General features: G+C 38.3%; 1 protein-coding gene across 2 annotated transcripts in view; it reads right to left on the bottom strand.

Moving 5' to 3' along the window:
• ARNT (aryl hydrocarbon receptor nuclear translocator) overlaps positions 1 to 26,991 on the bottom strand; it is a 74,481-nt gene that overhangs the window by 36,290 nt on the left and 11,200 nt on the right. For both annotated transcript variants that reach the window (XM_021688129.2, XM_021688127.2), the window contains exons 2-4: positions 13,106 to 13,217; positions 5,167 to 5,211; positions 584 to 628 (exon numbers count right to left, since the gene is read on the bottom strand). In XM_021688129.2, the coding sequence (XP_021543804.1) occupies positions 584 to 628; positions 5,167 to 5,211; positions 13,106 to 13,217 (202 nt within the window). The remainder of the gene's footprint in view (positions 1 to 583; positions 629 to 5,166; positions 5,212 to 13,105; positions 13,218 to 26,991) is intronic.

Genomic DNA, 26,991 nt, shown 5'->3' on the forward strand with positions numbered 1-26,991 from the left:
TAATTTACTGTTTAAAATATACAGAATGAACTTTCTAAAAAAAAACCTTGCTTTTTATTCATAAATCCTTCTCAATTTTGTACATCTGAGTTGATGTTCTAAAAAAAAATACTTTGCTTTTTATTCATAAATCCTTCTCAATTTTGTACATCTGAGTTGATGAAAAGCGAAATATTTTTCATAATCTTAACAAAATTTAAATAAATTTATTATAATCAAAATTCATCTCCACAAAAATTGTTTCTGTTGCCATTTTTAAAGGAAAACTATTACCTGTATAGATTTTGTGGACCCATTTAATAATAAATAGAACCATGAAATCCATAACTTGTGTTCCTGTGGACACCCAGCAAGCACACTGTATAGCTGCGTATCATATACATAAAAACACTGTGTAAACTGTACCATCAGTCTGAAGCCATGTTAACTGAACATAAACAGTAACTGTCATACTAAATTTTGTCAGCTTTCAGAGTAGGAAGAAGACTGACAGAGAAATGAACTCCTAATGAGATCAAATTAAACTCAATACACTTGAATTGCCTAGTCCCACAACATGGCCCAAGATGCTCTACTACATTACCTGGCAAACCGCTCCTTATCATTAGACATCTGATCATCATCACACCTAAAAAAGAAAAATAAGATTAGCCCAAAGCATTATACTTGTTGTATCTAATTCATCTGAAATAAAAACTAGAAAGGAGTAAAAATATTCAACAGAAAAAAAAAAAGCCAACGGAAAAGCATCACAAAGCAATAGAGATAGTAATGCCATCCCAAAGAACTTAGGAAACCCATGACTATTATTTGTCAGATTTCCGATGTTCTCCTTTACCCTTACTTATGAGACACTCCAAAAAAAGAGAATGATCTCATGAGGGCACAATTGACTGCCCTGTCAGCACCACTCTGAGATTAGGGGTAGTTTTAATTATGGCAAAAAAACAAGGAACATAAAATTTACCACCTTAACCAATTTTTAGAGTACAATTCGGTAGTGTTAACTATATTTACATTGTTGTGCAACAGATCTATAGAACTTTCTAATCTTGGAAAACTGAAACTCCATATACACTAAGCATCATCTTCCCATCTGCTCCCCACACAACCCACAGCTCCTGGTAACCATCACTGTACTTTCTATCTCTAATTTTGACTACTTTAGATACCCCATATAAGTGAGATCATATAGTCTCTTTTTGTGACTGGCTTATTTTACTTAGTATAATGTCCTCAACATTCATCCATGTTGTAGCATATGCCAGGATTTCCTTCCTTTTTAAGGCTGAACAATATTCCATTGGACATATATGCCAGATTTTCTTTATGCATTCATCTGCCAATGGATATTTGGGTTGATTCCACCTCTTGGCTATTGTGAAAATGGGGCAGTGCACATGAGTGTGCAAATATCTAAGACCCTGTTTTCAATTATTTTGGATATTTATAACCAGAAGTGGGGCTGCTGAATCATACGATGATTCTGTTTTTAGTTTTTTGAGGAATCTCCATACTGTTTTCCAGTGGTTAAATTTACCATTTACATTCCGACCGACAGTGCACAAGGGTTCCTTCTTTTTCACATCCTTACCCAACATTTATTTTCTGTTTCTTTGATGGTGGCCCTCATCATGGGTGTGAGGTGGTATCTCACTGTAGTTTCAATTTTCATTTCTCTAACGATTAGTGATGTTGAACATCTTTTCATAGGCTTGTTGGCCTTTTGCATACCTTCTTTGGAAAAATGTCTATTCCAAGTCATTTGCCAATTTTTAATCAGGTTTTTTTTTTTTTATTATTGAGGTATGGTAGTTCTTCATATATTATAGATATTAACCTCTTATCAGATACATGATTTGCAAATATTTTCTCCCATTACATGGGTTATCTTTTCACTTGTTTTCTTTGATGCACAGAAATTTTTAAGAGATAGTTTTAAATTATGACATGTACAATGTTCTTCCTCTCTCTGATCAAGGAAACACAATCCATTCATCCCAACAACTTCTACTTAATAAGCCAATAAATCATATCTGCTAAAGAAAGAAACTACAGGATTTGCTGAGGGAGGAAAACCTAACTTTAAAAACACTACTCTACTCTCTGGATGATCTAAATTTTCCTCTTCTCACTGCCACAGGATATAGCAAAGATCTATCAACTTTGGACAAGAAGTGCTTTTGGGAGATAGGTTAAGTGTCACAAAATTTGCAGTTAAACCAGTTATTAAATTAGAGCCAAAATTTATACTGCTCCTTCATAGGCTGTAAATCCTCAACTAATCCAACCCCAAGAATTTTCAGTTTTTGAAAATAACCGGAGAACAGAAGAAGAATGGGCAAACATGGAGATATAACTGAATTCCAGCTCAAGTACAAATGGGTCTGTTCCTAGGACACAAAATATGCTTTAAATCAGATGCTACTAACTTCTAGTGAAAACATGCAACCTAAACTGGAAAGAGAGACCTATAATTTATATATTAACTTTGAATCTCAAGAATGAGTCTTCTAGATCCTTACTACTGAAAGTATGGTCAGTGGCTGGAAGCAGATTCCAGAAATGAATCAGAACACAGAACCTTGGGCCCTACCCCAGGCCTACTGAATTACATTTTTTTGGTAAGTAATCTCTAGGCCCAATGTGGGGCTCGAACTCACAACCCCAAAATCAAGAGATGTATGCTCTACCAACTGAGCCAGCCCAGACCAAATTACAACTTTCAAAAGTAGCATCAATCAAGGAGATTTAGTGCTGACTTAGGGATACAATGCAAGTAAGGCTTTCACACACTGACCAGGGTGGAAAATTCCAATTGTTTTAAAAAAAAGAAAAAGATAAAGAAATTTGGTGATGCCTCTCTCAGGCATAATGACCCACTAGGTAAAATGAATTGTGACAGTCTTTTTTTTATGGTTGGGGAAAGAACAAATGAACATTTCTGGATCTGCATATAGTTTGTGACTACTAGGTTTTGTGGAAATGAAGACAATGACTCAGGGCCAGAGCTAACTGAGAAATATAAATAAGACTAGTGGTGGGGCGCCTGGGTGGCTCAGTCGGTTAAGCAACTGCCTTCGGCTCAGGTCATGATCCCAGGGTCCTGGGATCGAGCCTGTCATCGGGCTCCCTGCTCGACGGGGAGCCTGCTTTTCCCTCTCCCACTCCCCCCTACTTGTGTTCCCTCCCTCACTGTCTCTCTCTGTCAAATAAATAAATAAAATTAAAAAAAAAAAAAAGACTAGTGGTTACTTCTATGCCATTCATATGCACAATACAGTTCCACCAATAGGCATCTATCATTACAATAACGGATTCCCAATTGGAAGAATTCCCAGAACTGTTTGAAAAAGTCTATCCTTGGGTGCCTGGGTGGCTCAGTTGGTTAAGCGACTGCCTTCGGTTCAGGTCATGATCCCGGAATCCTGGGATCGAGTCCCACATCGGGCTCCCGGCTCAGCAGGGAGCCTGCTTTTCCCTCTGACCCTCTCCCCTCTCATGCTGTTTCTCTTTCTCTCTCTCTCAAATAAATAAATAAATAAAAATTAAAAAAAAAAAGAAAAAGTCTATCCTTGGGATGCCTGGGTGGCTCAGTTAGTTGGGTGCCTGCCTTCAGCTCAGGTCCTTATCCCAGGGTCCTGGGATGGAGTCTGGCATCAGGCTCGGCGGGGAGCCTGCTTCTCCCTCTGTCTGCCGCTCCCCCTGCTTGTTCTCTCTCTCTGACAAATAAATAAATAAAATCTTTAAAAAAAAAAAAAGGGTCTATCCTTCCCCCAATATTGAAATATCTTCCCCTCTTCACATTTATTAATACTCATTAAGTCTCAAGAGCTCTCTTGGAGAATTATTTTCTCCAATGTTCTGCAACTATTTCTTTATGGTAGCCAAGTTACAGTTGTTTTCAAGAATATCTGGTAGGGCTCAGCAACTAGTTAGTAGTGAGAAATATAAGCCTAAATAAAAATTACTAAAATGAAAAAAAAAAAATAGATGTCTCCGATGGAACTTAAGCATTATAAAAATAAACAATGGCAAGGAATTTACAATATGGACATCCTCCACACAAAAACAAAAACTTAGGACATTATGAATGTATGTACACACATATACATTTAAACACACTTACATATGTACTGAATATTTCTAGAAGGATACTCAATAAACTGGAAACTGTAGTTGTCTAAGGGAAAGGGTCTGAAGTGGAAGGAAGACATACCTGCACTACACATAACTACTTTGTACTGTTTAAAAACTTAAAAAATATATTACTTTTTAAGATCTAGTTAATAAAGACAAATGAAATCTGGACACTCACATAATAAAATAATGGCTTTTTTTTTAACAGGGCTCCTTTATTTATTAAATATTTGTTACTCAACAAAGTAGACCCATCTAGGTAATATTTTCAACTTTGGAAAGGAAAAACAGCAAGTTGCAGTCAAGGTTATCTTCCTTTCTTTGACTCTTACTGCTTTGGTCTTTAGCAGGAATAAGTATTTCCCTTCTCTGAAAGAACTCCCCCATTAATATAGCAAAAAGTCCATTTTCAGTGCTCCAGAAGATTCAATATTCAAGGATACAAATTCTAATTCCTGCTCTGTAGAAGTCAACAGGTATCAGAAAATATGAAAGGTATATTAATGACCCCCCCAAAGAATTACATCTTAGCCTCCTAACACACTGATTCAGGACTTGGGACATAAAATTTACTTTGGCCAATGGAACACCAGCAAATGTCAATACAAAGCAAAGACTTGATAAGCACTTAGACTGGGCCTTGCCTTTCAGATTGTAGCCACCGGCATGTAAAGAAATTCAGTTTGACCTCCTTAAGGATAAAAGACCACAAAGAAAACAGAATAACCATCCAGCCAATCCACAGCATTTGAGAAATAAAAAATTGTTATTGTTTTTAAATCACACAGCAACTAACTGTAACAAAGGGTCTTGGAAATTCTCTGCCCTCTCTTCACTGAGCTCCTTCCTCTGGAATCATTAACAAAATTCTTGAAAACTTTATGAGGTATAATACAACAGGAAACTTTAGTTTTAGGATACAGCACTCACCTTAGGCCTAAGGACAAAAATACTACAAGTCAGAAATAAAGATCATGAACTAATTTTTAATTTCAGAAATCTAGAGAAAAAATGTAAAAATCTTACCTCAAAAATTTACTGTTCCCTTCTCCATCATCATCAAAATCCAACCTGGGTAAAGCCAACAATAAATATTATAAGCCCACTGACAATACAGAACACTAAGAAATTAAAAATTCACTACCCACAAGCTATCTGAACACCCACCCAAATGGAAGAAGGAAACGAAGAAGTGGACAGAAGTCAAAAGAAGGTATGTGACTTCCCCTCTTGTACCAAACTGGGCAATCAAGAGTGCCCACTGCTACCTTACATTTTCCTAAGTTGGCAGTCCACCTTTGCCAAAGTTTTATATCAGAGTACAACCTCTACCAAAGGTACAGGAATCCACTCAAAAATGAAAAAAAAAAAATTAATAAGTCAGGTCCATTTTTCAATTCTACAGTTTAAGGTATGTTACTAGATTTCTGAAACTTATTCCAAAACAGTGATGTTATACATAAGGGAGCAATTTAAGATCTCAGAAGGTTATTAATTAATGCTTCTTTACAACACACATCTAATAAATATGTAATATATGATACATTCAAGACAATGCTAGATGAGAGGAAAACAAGAGACTTGCCCTCAAGGGACCCTCTACCTAGACAAATACAAATATAAAACAAATAAGAATAGGAAAGTGCCATGTGAGGAGCACAAGCAATATGCTATAAGTCATTTAGTGAAAGCAGCAGTGACTTTTATTTCAGGGGATTAGGGAAGATTATAGGTAACAAGGTAGGCCAATCTCCTATTAAACTAAAATGTTACCACCTTAACCCAGTGATCACTCTTGGCATCTCTACTAGCCTCATAACCTCACATTCTGGGTCTCTAGATGGATTACATATGAAGTACACAGTGTCAATCCTGAAAGTGTTCATTCCTCTTCCTCCCTGTAGCCCCCTAATTACTTGTCAAAATCTACCCAATAACTCCATTTCCATGAATCTACCCTAAAGAAAATAACTCAAGGGCGCCTAGGTGGCTCAGTGTTAAGCATCTGCCTTCGGCTCAGGTCATGATCCCAGGGTCCTGGAATCGAGTCCCACATCCGGCTCCCTACTTGGCAGGAAGCCTGCTTCTCCCTCTCCCACTCTCCCTGCTTGTGTTCCTGCTCTTGCTCTCTCTCTCTGTCAAATAAATAAATAAAATCCTTAAAAAAAAAAATCACTCAAAAGAGAGAAAAAATTTATGTACAAAGATGTTCACCGAGCATTACATATAATAGCAAAATCTTCAAAACAACTTAAATATTCCAAAACAGGAACTGAATACATCCCTTTATGTAATTTAAAAATCATGTTTCTATAAAATATTTAACAATATGAAAAAAAGGTTATATATGGTTAGGTGAAAAGACCAGGCTATATAAAACTACATAATTATAGATTACAACTACTAAAAAGATCTACATATAAAGAATGAAGAAATTATACTAAAAAACTGATACGAGATAGTAGGATTATTGCTATTTTTCTTTCTTTTTTTTTTTTAAAGATTTTATTTATTTGACAGTGAGAGATACAGCGAGAGAGGGAACACAAGCAGGGGGAGTGGGAGAGGGAGAAGCAGGCTTCCCGCTGAGCAGGGAGCCCGATGCAGGACTCGATCCCAGGACCCCGGGATCATGACCTGAGCCGAAGGCAGACATTTAACGACTGAGCCACCCAGGCGCCCCGTATTCTTCTTTCTTTCTATTTTCCAATCTTTATTTAAAATAATGTGTACTAATGAGACGGAAGAAAGAGAAATTAAGGAGTCAATCCCACTTATAACAAAACCATAAAATACCTAGGAATAAACCTAACCAAAGAGGCAAAGAATCTGTACTCAGAAAACTATAGAACACTCATGAAAGAAACTGAGAAAGACATAAAGAAATGGAAAAATGTTCCATACTCATGTCTATGCTACCTAGAGCAATCTATACATTCAATGCAATCCCTATCAAAATACCATCAACTTTTGGGCGCCTGGGTGGCTCAGTCGTTAAGCATCTGCCTTCAGCTCAGGTCATGGTCCCAGGGTCCTGGGATCGAATCCCACATCGGGCTCCCTGCTCCGCGGGGAGCCTGCTTCTCCCTCTCCTGCTCCCCCTGCTTGTGTTCCTGTTCTCACTGTCTCTCTCTGTCATATAAATAAATAAAATCTTTAAAAAAAAAAAAAAAATACCATCAACTTTTTTCACAGAGCTGGAACAAATAATCCTAAAATTTGTATGGAACAGAAAAGACCCCAAATAGCCAAAGGAATGTTGAAAAAGAAAACCAAAATTGGTGGCATCACAATTCTGGACTTAAAGCTGTAATTATCAAGACAGTATGGTACTGGCACAAAAACAGACACATAGATCAATAGAACAGAGAACCCAGAAATGGACCCTCAACTCTATGGTCAACTGATCTCCGACAAAGCAGGAAAGAATATCCAATGGAAAAAAGAGAGTCTCAGGGGCGCCTGGGTGGCTCAATCAGTTAAATGGCTGTCTTTGGCTCAGGTCATGATCCCAGGGTCCTGGGATTGAGTCCCAGGTCGGGCTCCCCGCTCAGTGGAGAGCCTGCTTCTCCCTCTCCCTCTGCCTGCCGCTCTGCCTACTTGTGCTCTCTCTCTCTCTCTGTCAAATAAATAAATTATAAATCTTAAAAAAAAAAAAAGAAAAGAAAAAAGTCTCTTCAACAAACGGTGCTGGGAAAATTGGACAGCCACATGCAGAAGAATGAAACTGGACCATTCCTCTACCATACACAAAAATGAATTCAAAATGGATGAAAGACCTAAATGTGAGACAGGAATCCACCAAAATCCTAGAGGAGAACACAGGCAGCAACTTCTGTTTCCTTGGTTGCAGCAACTTCTTGCTAGACACATCTTCAAAGGCAAGGGAAACAAAGGCAAAAATGAATTATTGGGACTTCATCAAAATAAAAAGCTTTTGCACAGCAAAGGAAACAGTCAACAAAACCAAAAGACAAACGACAGAATGGGAGAAGATATCTGCAAATGACATATCAGATAAAGGGCTAGTATCCAAAATCTATAAAGAACTTATCAAACTCAACACCCAAAAAACAAATAATCCAATCAAGAAATGGGCAAAAGACGTGAACAGACATTTCTTCAAAGAAGACATACAAATGGCCAACAGACACATGAAAAAATGCTCAACATCACTCAGCATCAGAGAAATACAAATCAAAACCATAATGAGATACCACTTCACACCAGTCAGAATGGCTAAAATTAACAAGTCAGGAAATGACAGATGTTGGCGAGGATGTGGAGAAAGGGGAACCCTCTGAAATTGTTGGTGGGAATGCAAGCTGGTGCAGCCACTCTGGAAAACAGTATGGAGGTTCCTCAAGAAGGTGAAAATAGAGATACCCTACGACCCAGCAATTGCACTACTGGGTGCAAAGATACAAATGTAGTGATCTGAAGGGGCACCTGCACCCCAATGTTTATAGCAGCAATGTCCACAATAGCCAAAACTATGGAAAGAGCCCAGATGTCCACTGACAGATGAATGGATAAAGACGTAGTATATATACAATGGAACACTACTCAGCCATCAAAAAAAAAGAAAGAAAGAAATCTTGGCCATTTGTAACGATGTGGATGGAACTAGATGGTATTATGCTAAGCGAAGTAAGTCAATCAGAGAAAGACAATTATCATATGATCTCACTATGATATGTGGAATTTAAGAAACAAAACAGGGGTGCCTGGGTGGCTCAGTTGGTTAAGCGTCTGCCTTCAGCTCAGGTCATGATCCCAGCGTCCTGGGATCAAGCCCCAAGTCGGGCTCCCTGCTCGGCAGGAAGCCTGCTTCTCCCTCTGCCTCTGCCTGCTGCTCCCCCTGCTTGTGCTATCTCTCTGTCAAAACAAAACAAAACAAAACCTTAAGAAACAAAACAGAGGATCATAGGAGAAGGGAGGAAAAAATAAAACAAGATGAAATCAGAGAGGGAGACAAGCCATAAAAGACTCTTAATCACAGGAAACAAACTGAGGGTTGCTCAAGGGAAGGGGGTGGGGGGATGGGGTAACTGGGTGATGGACATTAAGGAGGGCATATGATATAATGAACACTGGGTATTATATGAGACTGATGAATCACTGTCCTCTACCTCTGAAACCAATAATACATTATATGTTAATTAACTGAATTTAAAAAAATTAATTGAATTAAATTAAAATTAAAAGAATGTGTATTATTTTTTTTTTTAAGATTTTATTTATTTATTTGACAGCGAGAGAGGGAACACAAGCATGGGGAGTGGGAGAGGGAGAAGCAGGCTTCCCACGGTGCATGGAGCCCGATGTGGGGCTTGATCCCAGGACCCTGGGGGATCATGACCTGAGCCGAAGGCAGACGCTTAACGACTGAGCCACCCAGGCGCCCCTGTGTATTACTTCTTTTAATATATTTTCTTGATTACCAATAATACCCACTCATTTCAGAAAATCTGAAAATAAAGACAAGTCTCCCATTATCTCATCATCCAGAAATTGATGAGTATCCTTTCAGTTTTGCTATGCACATTACACATATTTCTTTCTGGCAGAGCAGTATGTTACATAAACTATAACCTCCCAACATATTGTGAACATTTTTCTGTACTGTTCCATTTCAAATATACTATAATTTAATCAATCCCCTGATTTTGATATTTATAATGCTTCTAATTGTTTGCTATTACACATAACCATAACACTGTGTTTAAGAGAGTGAACTCTAAACCTAACCTCCCAAGGTTCTTCGTATCAAAGATCTTCCACTTACTGGCTTTAGAACCTTGAGCAAGCTACTTATTCAATGAGTTAAAATGTGTAAAACTCTTGGGAGACATAGCAAGTCTTAATATGTTACTCATGTTACCACCTAAACTCAAGGATCACTCTTGCATTATTATTAGCTGGTGAAATTTAAAGACTAGCTCTATTAGCTACACAATTTTTCTTTTTGAGAGAGAGAGAGAAAGTTAGCGTGCATGTGTGAGTGGGGGGAGGAGAAAGAGGGAAACCAAGAATCTTAAGCAGGCTCCAGACCCAGTGTAGAGCCCCAACGCAGGGCTCCATCTCATGACCTTGAGATCATGACCGAGATGAAATCAAACTGGAAATCCAGGTGCCCCTTAGCTACACAATTTTTAAAAAGAAAGCAAAAAGAGAAATTTAACAACAAAAAAATGGGACAAAATACTACCCATTCTCCCAGGCCTTTTTTTTTTTTTAAGATTATTTATTTACTTGGGGCATCTGGGTGGCTCAGTTGCTTGGGTGTCTGACTCTTGGTTTCGGTTCAGGCCATGGGTCATGGGATGGAGCCCTGAATCAGGCTCTGAGCTCATCGGAGATTTTCTCCCTCTGCCCCACCCCAACGTGCATGCACTCCCTCTCTCTTCCAAATAAATAAATCTTTAAAAAAAAAGATTTACTTATTTACTTATGAGAGTAATACACAAACTATACTAATAAAGAAAAAAATTGTAAAAGCAGCAAGACAAAAGAAGTCCCTAACTTAAAAGTGAAAACCCGTAAGGCTACTGGAGATTTCTCGACAGAAACTTGGCAAGCCAGAAGAGAGTGGCATGATATATTCAAAGTGCTGAATGGGAAAAATCTGCAGCCAAGAATACTTCCCAAACAAAAACTAAAGGAGTTCGTGACCACTAAACCAGGCCTGCAAGAAATATTAAAGTGGACTCTGAGTGCAAAGGAGAGATCCAAAGTGACAAAGACAAGAAAGGATCAGAGAAAATCTCCAGAAACAACAACAGAACAAGTAAAAAAATAGTTATAAATACATATCAATGATGACTTTGAATGAAAATGGACTAAACACTCCAATCAAAGATATAGGGTGTCAGAATGGATTAAAAAAACAAGACCCAACTATATGCTGCCTACAAGACACTCATTTTAGACCTTAAGACACCTGCAGATTGAAAGTGAGGGGGTGGAGAAACATCACACAAATAGATGTCAAAGAAAGTCTGAGTAGCAATAGAAAGACAAAGTAGACTTCTAGGTTCTACAGTTTTAGTCCTGCTTTGGTATCAGGGTAGTACTAGCCTCATGGAACGACTGTGAATGTGATCTCTCTATTCCATTATTTGTAAGATTTTGATAAAGATTGTCATTATTATTTTTTAAATTTTTGTGGCGTTCGCTAATGAAGCCATATGCCTTAGGTTTTTTTGTGCTGGGAAATTTTTGATTCCTAATTCAACTTTTATTCATGTTATTGGTTTAATAAGATTTTCTACTTCTTAGATTCATGATTCAATCTTGGTAACTTGTGCATTTTTAGAAATTATGTTTTTTTCCTAAGTTATCAGATTTGTTAGAACATAATTATTTACAGTAATCTGTTATCACACTATGTATTTCTGTGGTTATCTATCGTATTGTTTCCCTTCCATTTTGGTTCTCATTTTGGTTTCTGAGTCTCCTTTTTTTCCTTAATGTAATTAAAGCATTGCCAATTTTGTTTATTTTTTTTGTAATAACTGGTCATTACTTTCAATGTTATGTTATTGCTTATTATGGTCTCTTATTTATTTCTGATTTTTCTTTATTTCCCTCCTCTACTAAATGTCAGCTGTGTCTTCATTTTCTAGTTCCTTGTGCTATAATGTTACCTTGAGTTTTTTAATACCGGCATTTATAGCATAAATTTCATTCTAAGATCTGTTTTCACTGCATCCCATAGGTTTTAGAATATTGTTTTCTTTTGTTTTGAGGCATATTTTGATTTGCCATTTATTTGGCCCATTGCTTGTGCAGTAGTGTGTTGTTTTTTACATATTAAATATTTAATATTTACATTGCACGTTTTCCAGCTTTATTATTGATCTTTAGTTCTGTACCATTGTGGCTGGAAAATACACTTGGTATGATTTCAGTCTTCTTAAATTTGTAATATTTGTTATGCTTCTTTTTTTTTTTTTTTTAAGATTTTATTTATTTATTTGAGAGAGAGAGAGAGAGCATGAGGGGGGGAGGGTCAGAGGGAGAAGCAGACTTCCCACCGAGCAGGGAGCCCGATGTGGGACTCGATCCCGGGACTCCAGGATCATGACCTGAGCCGAAGGCAGTTGCTTAAACAACTGAGCCACCCAGGCGCCCAATATGTTTTATTTTAAATGAGTACCCTCAAAGTTATTTTTTTTTTCCAACAAGAGCATTTCTTATTTGAAGCATACTTCAGGATATATGGTTCTAAAAGATATATGTAAAACATTCCATCCAAGAAAAATAGAATACACATTTTCTTCAAGTACACACAGAAGAATCCCGTTTAAATCACATAAAAAGAAGCATAACAGGGCGCCTGGGTGGCTCAGTTGGTTGAACGACTGCCTTCAGCTCAGGTCATGATCCTGGAGTCCCGGGATCGAGTCCCACATCGGGCTCCCTGCTCAGCGAGGAGCCTGCTTCTCCCTCTGACCCTCCCCCCTCTCATGCACTCTCTCTCATTCTCACTCTCTCAAATAAATAAATAAATAAATCTTTAAAATAAAACATATCACAGAGAAGGTGGGGGGGGACGGGTGAAATAGGTGAAGGGGATTAAGAGTACACTTGTCATGATGAGCACCTGAGTAACGATGTATAGCATTGTTGAGTCACTATACTGTACACCTGAAACTAATATAACACTGTATGTTAATTATATAGTAATTAAAGTAAAAATCTTAATAAAAAATAAAATTAAAAATAATTTTTTTAAAACCCTGCATATAAGAAATATATATATTATATAAATATATAGATAGATAAAAACAACAATTCTGTAAAAGGAAAAAAATCCAGGGACTAAAGAGAGGTATCTGACAGCAGTGTAGTTAGTAACCAGTTGAAATGAGAGGGCTGGACATAGCAAAGAGGATTCAGCCACTAATTAAATCAGGCTGGCTTATAGGAGAGCCATTCATGACACTATACCCAAACTCACCCTGGTCGCCGCTTAATAGCCCTGTGGACAATGGCTCCTCCACCTTGAATCCCAGGCCCAGGGTTTCCTGAGGCAATGGCTGGACCCAGTGATGGTACATCTGATGTCATTTCTATCAGAGAAAAATGGAAATATACATTTAAGAAAGATAGTCCTTTCTTAACATCATCATCATCACCAAGTTAGCTGGAAGAAAGGCTCAGGTAGGGATGAAATCCCAGTAGTTTGCTAGAAAACCCATATGCTCATATCCAAATTGCTCTTCTTGAATTCTTACACTGGTGAAAACATACATTCCCTATTCTTCAGTTCCTCCCCCTTCACAGAGTCTGGAAGAGGGAGTACTATATTCTATCTGCAGCCTTCACTTTTATTTTTTATTTTTATTTTTTTTTTAAAGATTTTTTTATTTATTTGAGAGGGAGAGAATGAGAGAGAGCATGAGAGGGGCAGGGTCAGAGGGAGAAGCAGACTCCCTGCCGAGCAGGGAGCCCGATGCGGGACTCGATCCCGGGACTCCAGGATCATGACCTGAGCCGAAGGCAGTCGCTTAACCAACTGAGCCACCCAGGTGCCCCTATCACAAGCTTTTAAAAGTGAAGGCTACGGGCGCCTGGGTGGCTCAGTTGGTTAAGCGACTGCCTTCGGCTCAGGTCATGATCCTGGAGTCCCGGGATCGAGTCCCGCATCGGGCTCCCTGCTCGGCAGGGAGTCTGCTTCTCCCTCTGACCCTGCCCCTCTCATGCTCTCTCTCATTCTCCCTCTCAAATAAATAAAAAAATCTTTAAAAAAAAAAAAAGCTTGTGATAGTGACAGAATGCTAATCTAAAACAAACACACAGGGCGCCTGGGTGGCTCAGTTGGTTAAGCGACTGCCTTCGGCTCAGGTCATGATCCTGGAGTCCCGGGATCGAGTCCCGCATCAGGCTCCCTGCTTGGCAGGGAGCCTGCTTCTCCCTCTGACCCTTCCCCCTCTCATGTGCTCTCTGTCTCTCTCATTCTCTCTGTCTCAAATAAATAAATAAAATCTTTAAAAAAAATAAAAAATAAAAAATAAAAAAAAAAAATAAAACAAACACACACACACACACTCACAAAATCGGTTAATACATTTTACTCATGCAACAACCATACATAACTTAGATACTTTTTTTATTTTATTTAGAAAATACAGAAAAGAATCCAAAATAACTGGAATTCTAACCTCACCTAGCAATAACAAAGCAGCACTCTCCTTTCCTCTCCCAAAGTAGTGTCAGTGAAAGCCATCTAAAACAGATTTTTTTTTTTTAAAGTTTTATTCATTTATTTGACAGAGAGAGAGACAGCGAGAGAGGGAACACAAGCAGGGGGAGTGTGAGAGGGAGAAGCAGGCTTCCCGTGGAGCAGGGAGCCCGATGCAGGGCTCGATCCCAGGACCCTGAGATCATGACCTGAGCCGAAGGCAGACACTTAACGACTGAGCCACCCAGGTACCCCGCTAAAACAGATTTAAATAAGATCCAATATCTGGGGGGCGCCTGGGTGGCTCAGTCGGCTAAGCGGCTGCCTTCGGCTCAGGTCATGATCCCAGGGTCCTGGGATCAAGCCCCGCATCGGGCTCCCTGCTCAGCGGGAAGCCTGCTTCTCCCTCTCCCTCTGCCTGCCACTCTGCCTACTTGTGCTGTCTATCTGTCAAATAAATAAATAAAATCTTAAAAAAAAAAAAAAAGATCCAATATCTGGGACGCCTGGGTGGCTCAGCCGGTTAAGCATCTGCCTTCAGCTCAGGTCATAATCCTAGGGTCCTGGGATTGAGTCCCACATCAGGCTCCTTGTTCAGCGGAGAACCTGCTTCTCCCTCTGCCTGCCGCTTCCCCTTCTTGTGTGAGCACTTTCTCTCGCTCTCGATCTCTCACAAATAAAATCTTAAAAAAAAAAAAAAAGATCTAATATCACATAATACAAAAATATTCAAACTTCAATTTTAAGAAAGAAAATCACTCAAAAAAAAAAAACGAAAGAAAATCACTCATCATACCAAGAACCAAGAAGATCTCAAACTGAATGAAAACGATGATAAAACATAAATGTTAGAATTATCTGACAGGGGCGCCTGGGTGGCTCAGTCGTTAAGCGTCTGCCTTCGGCTCAGGTCATGATCCCAGGGTCCTGGGATCGAGCCCCACATTGGGCTCCCTGCTCAGCGGGAAGCCTGCTTCTCCTTCTCCCACTCCCCCTGCTTGTGTTCCCTTTCTCATTGTGTCTCTCTCTGTCAAATAAATAAATAAAATCTTTAAAAAAGAAAAAGAATTATCTGACAAAGATTTTAAAGGCAGTCATGATAAAAATGCTTCAACAATTATTAACACAGTTGAAATAAATAAATTGAAAGCTTCAGCAAAGAAACAGTCTCAACAAGAAACAGGATATAAAGAAACAAGATATAAAGAATCAAATAGATATTTTAGAACTGACTGAAAAATAACTGAAATAAAAAAGTTAAATGGATTGAAGAGCAGAATGGAGAGAACAAAGAGAAGAATCAGTGAAATGGAAGACAGAACACTAGAAATTATCCATTAGAGTACTGGAAAGATAAGAGAAAGAGGGCAAAGCTGAAAAATAATGTCTAAAAATTTCCCAAATTTGGCAAGAAATGTAACCTACAGATTCAAGAAGTTGAGTAAACCCCAAAAGGATAAACCTAAAGAAATGCATTCCAACACACATCACAATTAAACTTCTAAAAACTAAAGATTAAGTTTTGGAAGTAGCTAGAGAAAAATTACACCTTACCTACAGAAGAAAAATAATTCAAACAACAGCAGATTTTTCACCTGAAACCATGGAGGCAAAAAGAACATGGCACGATATCTTTAAGTTGTAGGGAAAAAAGAACTGTCAACCCAGAATCCTACAACCAGTGAAAATACCATTCAGGAGTGAAGGGGAAATCAACACACTCTCTGATGATGTACAACTAAGGAGAACTTGCAACCAACAGACCTATCCTTAAAAAATGACTAAACGGGACGCCTGGGTGGCTCAGTTGGTTAAGCGTCTGCCTTCGGCTCGGGTCATGATCCCAGGGTCCTGGGATCGAGTCCCACATCGGGCTCCCTGCTCCACGGGGAGCCTGCTTCTCCCTCTGCCTCTCTCTCTCTCATGAATAAATTAAAAAAAAAAATGACTAAACAAAATTCTCCAAAAAGGGAAGAAATTATAAAACAAGGAATTCTGAAACATATCAAGAAATAAAAAAGAACACAGTATGCAGAAATATGGGTAAAATCCATAGGCTTTCCTTCTCCTTTTGAGTTTTCTTAATTACATTTGGTGGTTGAAGCAAAAAATACAACACTGATATGTTTCTGAATATATATAGAGGAAATATTTATGACAATTAAATTACGAATGGGGATACTAAAGGGAGGTAGGATGTTAACACTTAAAGTGGTAAAATGACACCACCCATAGACTGTGATGTTACGATATATAATGCAATGCCCACTCCAGCAATTACCAGAAAAGCTATACAAGGAGATACACCAGCAAACATTGCATATAAATCAAAATGCAATTCTTTTTAAGATTTTACTTTTATTTATTTTTTTAAAGTTTATATATATATTTTTTGGTAACCCCTACACCCAATGTGGGGCTCAAACCCAAAACCCCAAGATAAAGGGTCACATACTCTTCCAACTGAGCCAGCCAGGTGCTCCTCAAAATGGAATTCTAAAAAATGTTCAAATAACCTACAGGAAGGCAGAGAAAAAAATAGAGAAACAGAAACCCAAACAAATGAAAACAGCAGACTTAAGCCCTAACATACCAATTTTATTAAATGTAAATGGTCTAAATATACCAATTAGTAAAAAAAGATTAGCAGAACAAACAAAAAAAAAATGACCCAGTCTATAAGAAATGCTTCAAAAAAAAAAAAAAAAGTTGCTTCAAATGTAACAGTAGAGACAGGTTGAAAGGAAAAGGATGAAAAAAGATATATCATACACTGATCAAAGGAAAGCAAGAGTAACTGTATTAATAATAATCAAGTAAACTCCAAAGCAAAATGACCAGAGACAAAGCACATTATATAATATTCAAGCCACCAAGAAGACATTTGGCAGCTATGCACCAAACAAGAGCACTGCAAAATCTGTTAAACAAAAACTGATAAAACAGAAAGGAGAAAATAATTATAGCTGGAGACTTCAACACCCCTCATTCAACTGAAAGAACAATTAGAAAATCAGCAAAGATATAAAAGATCTCAATGACACCCTCAACCAACAGGATCTAATTAACATTTACTCAAACACTCTAACCACAATAGCAGGTACACATTCTTTTCAAGTGTCCCCAGAATATAAACCAAGATAGGAAATACCCCGGGCCATTAAGCCTCAACAAATTTAAGAATGAAATCACAGATTATGTTCTCCAACTACAATGGAATTAATCTAGAACTAAGATAACAGGAAAATCACCATACACTTGGACACTAAATGACACATTTCTAAATAATAAATGAGTCAAAAAAGAAGTCTCAAATGAAATTAAAAATACACAGAACTACAATGCAAATTAAAATACAAGATAGTAAAATTTGTGGAACACAGCAAAAGCTGTACTCAGAGAAAATTTCATAGCACTAAAATGCTTACACTGGAAAAGAGGAAAAGTCAAGTCAATCATCTAAGCTTCCACTTCAAGCACCTAGAAAAAGAACAAATTAAACCCAAAGCAAGCAAAACAAAGGAATAGACAACGAAAACCAATGAATTTGAAAACAGAAAAATACTTTTAAAAAATAAAATCAAAAGCTGGTTCTTTAAATAGATCCCAAAAATGGACAAGGCCTAGCAAACAAAACTACCAATATCAGAAATGAAAAGAGAAAAAAAAAAAAAACCAAAAAGACACATATCACTACAAACCTCAAAGAAATGAGAGTAGTGGTAATACTAGGAATAACTTACAAACATAAATTTGACAACTTAGACAAAATGGACCAATTCCTTGAAAAAATACAGACCCAATACAAAACAGATGACTTGAATGGCCCCATAAATATTAGGAAATTGAATCCATAATTTAAAAGCTCTCGGGGCGCCAGGGTGGCTCAGTCGTTAAGCATTTGCCTTCAGCTCAGGTCATGATCCCAGGGTCCTGGGATCGAGCCCCTCATCAGGCTCCCTGCTCCGCAGGAAGCCTGCTTCTCCCTCTCCCACTCCCCCTGCTTGTGTTCCCTCTCTCGTTGTCTCTCTGTCAAATAAATAAATAAAATCTTTAAAAAAAAATAAAAAATAAAAGCTCTCAAAAGAAATCTCCAGGTCTAGACGAAGAATTCTACCAAACATTTAAAAAATTATATCAGTTCTACACAATCTCCTCCAGAAACTGGTTGAGAAAGGGGACACTTACCAATTCCTCTTAGGAAGCCAGAATTGCCCTGATACCAAAACCAGAAAAAATGAGTACAAAAACAAAGCAAACAAACTGACAAAAAAACTAGAGATCAATATTCCTCATGAAAACATATAAAAATTCTTAGTATTAGCAAATAAAATTTAGCAATATGGAAAAGAATTATATAACATGACCCAATGTGATTTACTCCAGGGAAGCAAACTGGCTCAATATTTAATAATCAATCAACATAATCCACCATATTAGTAAGATAAAGGAAAATAACAGATGATCATATCAACTTATGCAAGAAAGCATTTGATAAAATCCAACACTCATTCCTAATTAAAAAATCACAAAAATAAAAATAGAGGGAAATGTCCTCAACTTGAAAAAAGAATCTACCCCTCCAAAAACCCCAAAAAGACAAAAAGAAAGAAAGAAAAAAAGAAAGAAAGAGCCTAAAGCTAATATTACACTTAATTGTGAAAGACAATCCTTTTATGATTGGGAACTAAACAAGAATATTCCCTCTTATCATTTATTCAAACATACTGGGAAACCCTAGCCAGTGCAAAAAATGCAAGAAAAGGAAACAAAAGGCATAAAGATCAAAAAGAAGAACTAAAACTTCACAGATGCCATATCTTTGTAGAAAATTCCAAGGAATCTAACAAAAAAACTCAAGAGCAAGTAAGTGAATCCAGTAAAATTGCAGGATACAAGATAAGTATACAAGAATAAATTGCTTCTATATATTAGCAAATAATAGACACCAAAATTAAAAATACAAAGCTATCTACAGGGACGCCTAGGTGGCTCAGTCGGTTAAGCGGCCAACTCTTAGTTTTGACTCAGATCATGATCTCAGGGTCCTGGGATCAAGCTCTGCATCAGGCTCCGCACTCAGCGGGGAATCTGCTTAAGGATTCTCTCTCTCCTCCTCCTCCCCCTGCTCGCACTCGCTCTTTCTCTAAAATAAATAAATAAATTGTGGGGTGCCTGGGTGGCTCAGTTGGTTAGGCATCTGCCTTTGGCTCAAGTCATGATCCCAGGGTCCTGGGATGGAGCCCCACATTAGGCTCTCTGCTCTGCAGGGAGTCTGCTTTGCCCTCTGCCTCTCCCCCCATTCATGCTCTCCCTCGCTCGTTCTCTTTCTCAAATAAATAAAATCTTTAAAAAATATAAAATAAATTTTTAAAAAGCTACTTGTAATCACTTTTAAAAAAAAAAAATACTTGAGTATAAATACAAAAAACACAGGACTTGTATGCTGAAAACAACACAACACTGATGAAAGAAATCAAAGATCTAAATAAATGGAGAGAGATACCATGCTCATGATTTTAAAGACTCAACATAATAAAGATGTCAATTCTCTTCAAACTGATAGACAAGTTTAATGTAATTCCTATCAAAATTCTATCAAGATGCTTTTATAAAGAAGATAATTCTAAAATTTTTAAGGAAAGGTAAAGGAACTTAATAGCTAAAACAATTTTGACAGAGAAAAGTGGCAGGAATCAGTCTACCCAATTTCAAGGCTTATTATATATCTATGGTAATCAAAAGTATGGAGTCTTGGCAGAGGGACACAGAGCAATGGAAGCCAGAAACAGACCCACACAAATATGCCCAAATGATTTCTGACGAAAGTACAAAAACAATTCAATGGAGGAAAGATCGTCTTTTCAACAAATGGTGCTAGAGCAACTGGACAACTGTAGATGAAAAACTGAACCTCAATCTAAGCTTTACCCTTTATATAAAAATTAATCAGAATGGATCACTATGTAAATGTAAAAACTATGTAACGTTTAGGGGGGAAAAAAGGAGAAAATCTTCAGGATCTAGGTCTAGGCAGAGTACTTAGATTTGGCACCAAAAGCATGATCCATGAACAGTAAAAGTGATAAATCGGATTTCACTAAAATTAAAAACTTTTAGTCTGTGAATGACTGCCAGAAGATGAAAAGACAAGTAACAGAGTGGAAGAAAATACTGAAGGAAAGGATTTGTATCCAGAATATAAAAAGAACGCTCAAAAATCAACATTAAAAAAAGCAGTCTGGGGGCGCCTGGGTGGCTCAGTCATTAAGCGTTTGCCTTCAGCTCAGGTCATGATCCCAGGGTCCTGGGATCAAGCCCCGCATCGGTCTCCCTGCTCGGTGGGAAGCCTGCTTCTCCCTCTCCAGCTCCCCCTGCTTGTGTTTCTGCTCTCGTTATCTTTCTGTCAAATAAATAAATAAAATCTTAAAAAAAAAAAAAAAAGGCAGTCTGACTACAACAGGGGCAAGACATGAAGAGACAGTTCACCAAAGATACAAAAATGGTAAATATTCATATGAAAACACGGTCAACATCATTAGCCATGAGGGAAATGCAAATTTAAGCCACACTGAGATGCATTACATACCTATTGGAATGGCTAACATAAAAATAAATAAAAATACCAAATGCTGGGAAAGATACAGAAAAAGATCACTTATACATTGCTGGTAGATGTAATACAGCACAGCCACTTCAGAAAATAGTTTGGAAGTTTTTTTGTTTTGTTTTGTTTTTTAAAGATTTTATTTATTCATTTGACAGAGATATAGCGAGAGAAGGAACACAAGCAGGGGAGAGTGGGAGAGGGAAAAGCAGGCTTCCCGTGAAGCAGGGAGCCCGATGCGGGGCTTGATCCCAGGACCCTGAGATCATGACCAGAGCAGAAGGCAGACGCTTACGACTGAGCCACCCAAGCGCCCGGGGAAATTTTTTTAAAAACTTGGGATGCCTGGGTGGCTCAATCAGTTGGTTAAGCACCTGACTTCGGCTCAGGTCAAGATCTCAGGGTCCTGGGATCAAGACCCGCGTCCTGCTCTGTGCTTAGCAGGAAGTCTGCTTCTCCCTCTGCCCCTCCCACCGCCCCCCCAATCAGGAATGTACTTTTTTAAAATTTGAAACAAATACTTTTGTAAAGCATTTATTAATGTAATTATTTTTTCTTTTAGTTTGTTAATGGCATGAATTACAAGTTTTCTCAGGTTGAACCACCTCTGAGTTCCTGGAATAAACCCTACTCAGTAATTGCAATAGATTGAATAGTATAAAAATGCATGTCCACACAGAATCTCAGAATGTGACCTTACTTGGAAATAGGGTCCCTGAAGATAAAATTAGCTAAGACTAAGGTCATAATGGCTTAGGTTGGGTTATAAATCCAATGACTGCTCTTTTTTTTTTTTTTAAGATTTGAGAGAGAGAAAGCAAGAGTGCATGAATAGACACACACGCAGGGCAGGAGGAGGGGGAAAGGGAGAGGAGAGAAAGTCTCAAGGGAACTAGCGCTCAGCACCGAGCACTCAGCACTGAGATCAGGACCTGAGCAGAAACCAAGAGTCAGACGCTCAACCCACTGCACCATCCAGGTGTCCCTGACTGCTTTCTTTATTAGAGGAAGGAGAGACATATTGGATACAGGGACACAGAGATTGGAGTGACATGTCCAAGCTAGAAAAGAGGGAGAGATTTCTCCCTCAGAGCCTCCAGAAGGAACCAAAGCTGCCAACATCTTCATTTCAGATTCTGAGCCTCCAGAGCTGTGAAAGAATACATTTCTGTTGTTTTAAACCTCCCAGTTTGTTAATTTGTCACAGCAGGGAAACTAATAATGATGTATGATTCTTTTAATATACTCTGGATTTGAATCACTAATATTAGCCCCTTTCAAATGGAAAAACAGGGTAGCATAGTTAAGGAATATTCTTATTGCACTGAAATCAAGTACCTTCTATTAAAATCACAATTTTACAGCCTTGCCTGAGGAAAGCATCCACATCCTAGAGACCAAATGGAAAGCCAGGGATCTGGGTGAATGCACTAACCTCTGCGTCTAGAGTTCTTCCAGCCTGCTCCTACCTTCAGGTCCTGGGCCTGAGCCGTGGCCTCCAGCCCAGCCATTCCTGATGCAGACTGGCTGCCCCCACAGCCCATTTCTCCTGCCTAATGGGGTTTTGTGCAATTCGGGAGTTTTTCCATAAACTGACCCTTGTATTAATAGAGCCTTTAGGAGATTTTTGTTAGAAACTAAGGCCCTCCCTTCAGCTCTGAACAGCTTTTTCCCTTGATTCCAACTAAAAGATTTATGTACCTTTCTAGTTCACTCAAATTTGTGGGTGGCTTCTCTCCCTTTCCTATTCTACATTCTTTAGTCCTATGTTAGCTTTACATCTCAGAAATGGTGAAATGTACATCAGTCCAATAGAATATGAAATAACAAAAAAAATCACAATTTCACAGAAATTACAGAAAAATAGTAAATATGTTTTAGTCAGTCAAATAATCTCCCAAATTTACAGAAAAGCTACTTCTAAATGTAACTTCCTTTCCTGAAATAAGAGAAATAATATAAAACTAAGTCACTGAAAACACACAATGAAGGAAAACAGGAATGATAAAGGAAGCATTAAAAGTTGGATGGGGGACCCAGGTGGCTCAGTCGGTTAAGCGTCTGTCTGACTCTTGTGTTTTTGGCTCAGGTCATGATCTCAGGGTCGTGAGATCAAGCCCCACAGTGGGCTCAGTGCTCAGCACGGAGTCCGCTTAACGCTCTCTCTCTGCCCCTCCCCCAACTCACACGTACCCTCTCCCTCTCTCAAATAAATTAAGTATCTTTTTAAAATATTTTGGATCGTAAAATGTTCAAAAAGAAACCTTGGGAACAATAATTCATCATGTTCTTAATGTCTGAAATATGAACTTTGGATATGTTTTTAATGTTTTATTTATTATTCCTAAAATCTACCTCCAAATTTTATTTGTAATAAATTGCACCCAACCGGGTCACCTGGGTGGCTCAGTCGTTAAGCGTCTGCCTTCGGCTCAGGTCATGATCCTAGGGTCCTGGGATCAAGCCCCTCATCGGGCTCCCTGCTTAGCAGGAAGCCTGCTTCTCCCTCTCCCACTCCCCCTGCTTGTGTTCACTCTCTCGCTGTGTTGTGTCTCTGTCAAATAAATAAATAAAATCTTTAAAAATAAAATAAAAAAATAAATTGCACCCAACCTAAAAACACAAAACCTCTTTTATGCATGTCTTTTATTACAAGCCCAAGCATTTATAACCGCCTTTAATACTGGATAAAGAATGTACTTAAGTACTCATCATTAAAATGATGATGCAGGGGCGCCTGGGTGGCTCAGTTGGTTAAGCAACTGCCTTTGGCTCAGGTCATGATCCTGGAGTCCTGGGATCGAGGCCCACATCGGGCTCCCTGCTCGGCGGGGAGTCTGCTTCTCCCTCTGATCCTCCCCCCCTCTCATGCTCTCTCTCTCTCATTCTCTCTCTCAAAATGAATAAATAAAATCTTAAAAAAAATAAATAAGTAAAATGATGATGCATTATGACAAACTAGTAACCAAAACAGGATGGTACTGGCACAAATACAGACATATAGGCCAATAGAAAAAAATAGAGAGCCTAGAAACAAATCCTTACATGTATAGTTAAATGATTTAACAAGGGTTTCAAGACAATTCAGTGGGGAAAGGACAGTTTTTTCCAACAAGTGGTACAGGGAAAACTGTTTATCCACAAGCAAAAGAATGAAGTTGTACCCTTACTTTATATCATACATAAAAATTAACTCAGATCAAACTCCTAAATGTAAGAACTAAAACTAGTTAACTCTAGAAGAAAGCATAGGAGGAAAACTTCATGACAATGAATTTGGCAATTTCTTGAATATATCAAAAGCACAAGTAACAAAAGTAAAAAAAAGAAGATAAATTGGACTTTATCACTAGAAACTTTTATGCATCAAAGAACACTATCAGGGCGCCTGGCTGCTCAGTTGGTACAACATGCGACTCTTAATCTCAGGATTGTGGGTTCAAGGCCCACGCTGGGTGTAGAGATTACTTAAAAATAAAATCTTAAAAAAAAAACCAAAACACTATCAAGAGAGTAAAAAGGCAACACATGGAATAGGAGAAAAAATTTGCAAATCATATATCTGATATGGAATGAATATCGAGACTACGTAAATAACTCCTACAACTCAACAACAACAAAAAACATAAACTGATTTTAAAATGTCCAAAAGACTTGAATAGACATTTCTTCCAAGAAGATACACAAATAGCCAATAAGCATATGAAAAGATGCTCGACCATTACTAATCATTAAAGAAATGCAAATCAAAACTACAATGAGATAGATTTCACCTCACACCCATTATGATGGCCACCACCAAAAAATTTTAAAAATTATTTTAAACATTTTTTGGGCGCCTGGGTGGCTCAGTTGGTTAAGCGACTGCCTTCGGCTCAGGTCATGATCCTGGAGTCCCGGGATCGAGTCCCGCATCAGGCTCCCTGCTCAGCAGGGAGTCTGCTTCTCCCTCTGACCCTCCTCCCTCTCATGCTCTCTCATTCTCTCTCTCGCAAATAAATAAAATCTTAAAAAAAAATTATTTTAAACATTTTTTAAATAATAAAAAATAAATGAGTGCCTGGCTGGCTCAGTTGGTAGAGCATATGACTCTTTATCTTGGGGTCGTGAGTTCTGGCCCCATGTTGGGCACAGGGCATACTTAAAACTTTTTGAAATTAAAAAATAACAAGTATTGGGGCACCGGGATGGCTCAGTCAGTTAAGCGTTTGCCTTCGGCTCAGGTCATGATCCTCCTCCTCAGCAGGAAGCCTGCTTCTCCATCTTCCCCCCACCCCCCACTCATGCTTTTTCTTGCTATCTCTCTCTCTCAAATAAACAATCTTTAAAAAAAAAAAAAAAGTACTGGTGAGGATGTGGGGAAACTGGAACTCTTGTACTCTGTTGGTGGGAATATAAAATGGTGCAGTCACTATGGAAAACAGTATGGAGAGTCCTAAAAAAAATTAGAAACAGAACTACTTTATGATCCAGCAATTCTACTTCTGGATATATACTCAAAAGAATTGAAAGCAGAGTCTCAAAGAGATACTTAGACAACATCCACGTTCATAGCAGCAATATTCACAATAGCCAAGAGGTGGAAGTAAGCCTAGTGTCCACTGACAGATGAATGGATAAAAAATTGGGGCATATACATTGCCTTTTAAAAAAATGAATCCTGCAATAACACACAATACAGATGAACCTCGAAGATACTAGCTAAGTGAAATAAGCTAGTCACAAAAGGAGAAATACTATATGACTCTACTTAAATGAGGTACCTAGAATAGTCAAATTCATTGAGAAAAAGCATAGAATGGTTGTTTCCAAGGGGTGGAGGGATTTGGAAAATGGGGAGTTATTATTTACTGGGTACAGAATTTCAGTTTTGCAAGATGAAAAAAGTTTTGGAGGTGTATGGTGATGATGGCTGCACAACAATATGAATATACTAAGGCCAATGAACTGTACACTTAAAAAATGTTAAAATGGCAAATTTATGTTATTTGCATTTTGCCACAATAAAAAAAAATGTAATATATCAGAAAAATTTTGAGATGGATCTATACCATTGAAATGGAAAGTTATCCACCATATATGATTATGGAAAAATAAGCTACAGAAAAAAATACATAATATATTCCTTTTTTAAAGTTTATATGCAGGATGCCTGGATGGCTCAGTTGGTTGAGCGTCTGCCTTTGGCTCAGGTCATGATCCCAGAGTCCTAACCCTTATAAACTTTACATGCTAGTAGGAGAGAGAGATCAACAAGAAAAATAATTAAAATATAAATTGGGGGGCGCCTGGGTGGCTCAGTCGGTTAAGCGACTGCCTTCGGCTCAGGTCATGATCCTGGAGTCCCGGGATCGAGTCCTGAGTCCTGCATCGGGCTCCCTGCTCAGCGGGGGGTCTGTTTCTCCCTCTGACCCTCCCCCCTCTCATGTGCTCTCTCTCATTCTCTCTGAAATAAATAAATAAAACCTTTAAAATATATATATATATAAATTGGGATGACAATATGAAAGTAACATTTTATAGGTAAAAAATGAATAAATATCAAATTTCAAAATCAAATTTCATATGATTCAACCTAATAATACATTATATAGTGATAAATGTGGAGAAAAATAAACCAGGAGAAGTCAAATCACAAGTATATAATGGTTAGGGGCGCCTGGGTGGCTCAGTCGGTTAAATGTCTCTTTTTTTTTTTTTTTTTAAGATTTTATTTATTTATTTGACAGAGTGACAGCGAGAGAGGGAACACAAGCAGGGGGAGTGGAAGAGGGAGAAGCAGGCTTCCCGCCGAGCAGGGAGCCCGATGCAGGGCTCGATCCCAGGACCCTGAGACCATGACCTGAGCCAAAGGCAGTCGCTTAATCGATTGAGCCACCCAGGTGCCCCTAAATGTCCAACTCTTGTTTTCGGCTCAGATTATGATCTCAGGGTTCTGAGATCGAGCCCCGCATCAGGGTCCATCCTCAACACTGAGTTTGCTTGAGATCCTCTCTCCCACTCCTTAGGAAAAAAAAAAGTATATAAAAGTTGAAGGATAGGAGGACAGCAATTT

This window comes from Neomonachus schauinslandi, chromosome 4, assembly GCF_002201575.2.
Source record: "Neomonachus schauinslandi chromosome 4, ASM220157v2, whole genome shotgun sequence".
Lineage (NCBI taxonomy): Eukaryota > Metazoa > Chordata > Mammalia > Carnivora > Phocidae > Neomonachus > Neomonachus schauinslandi.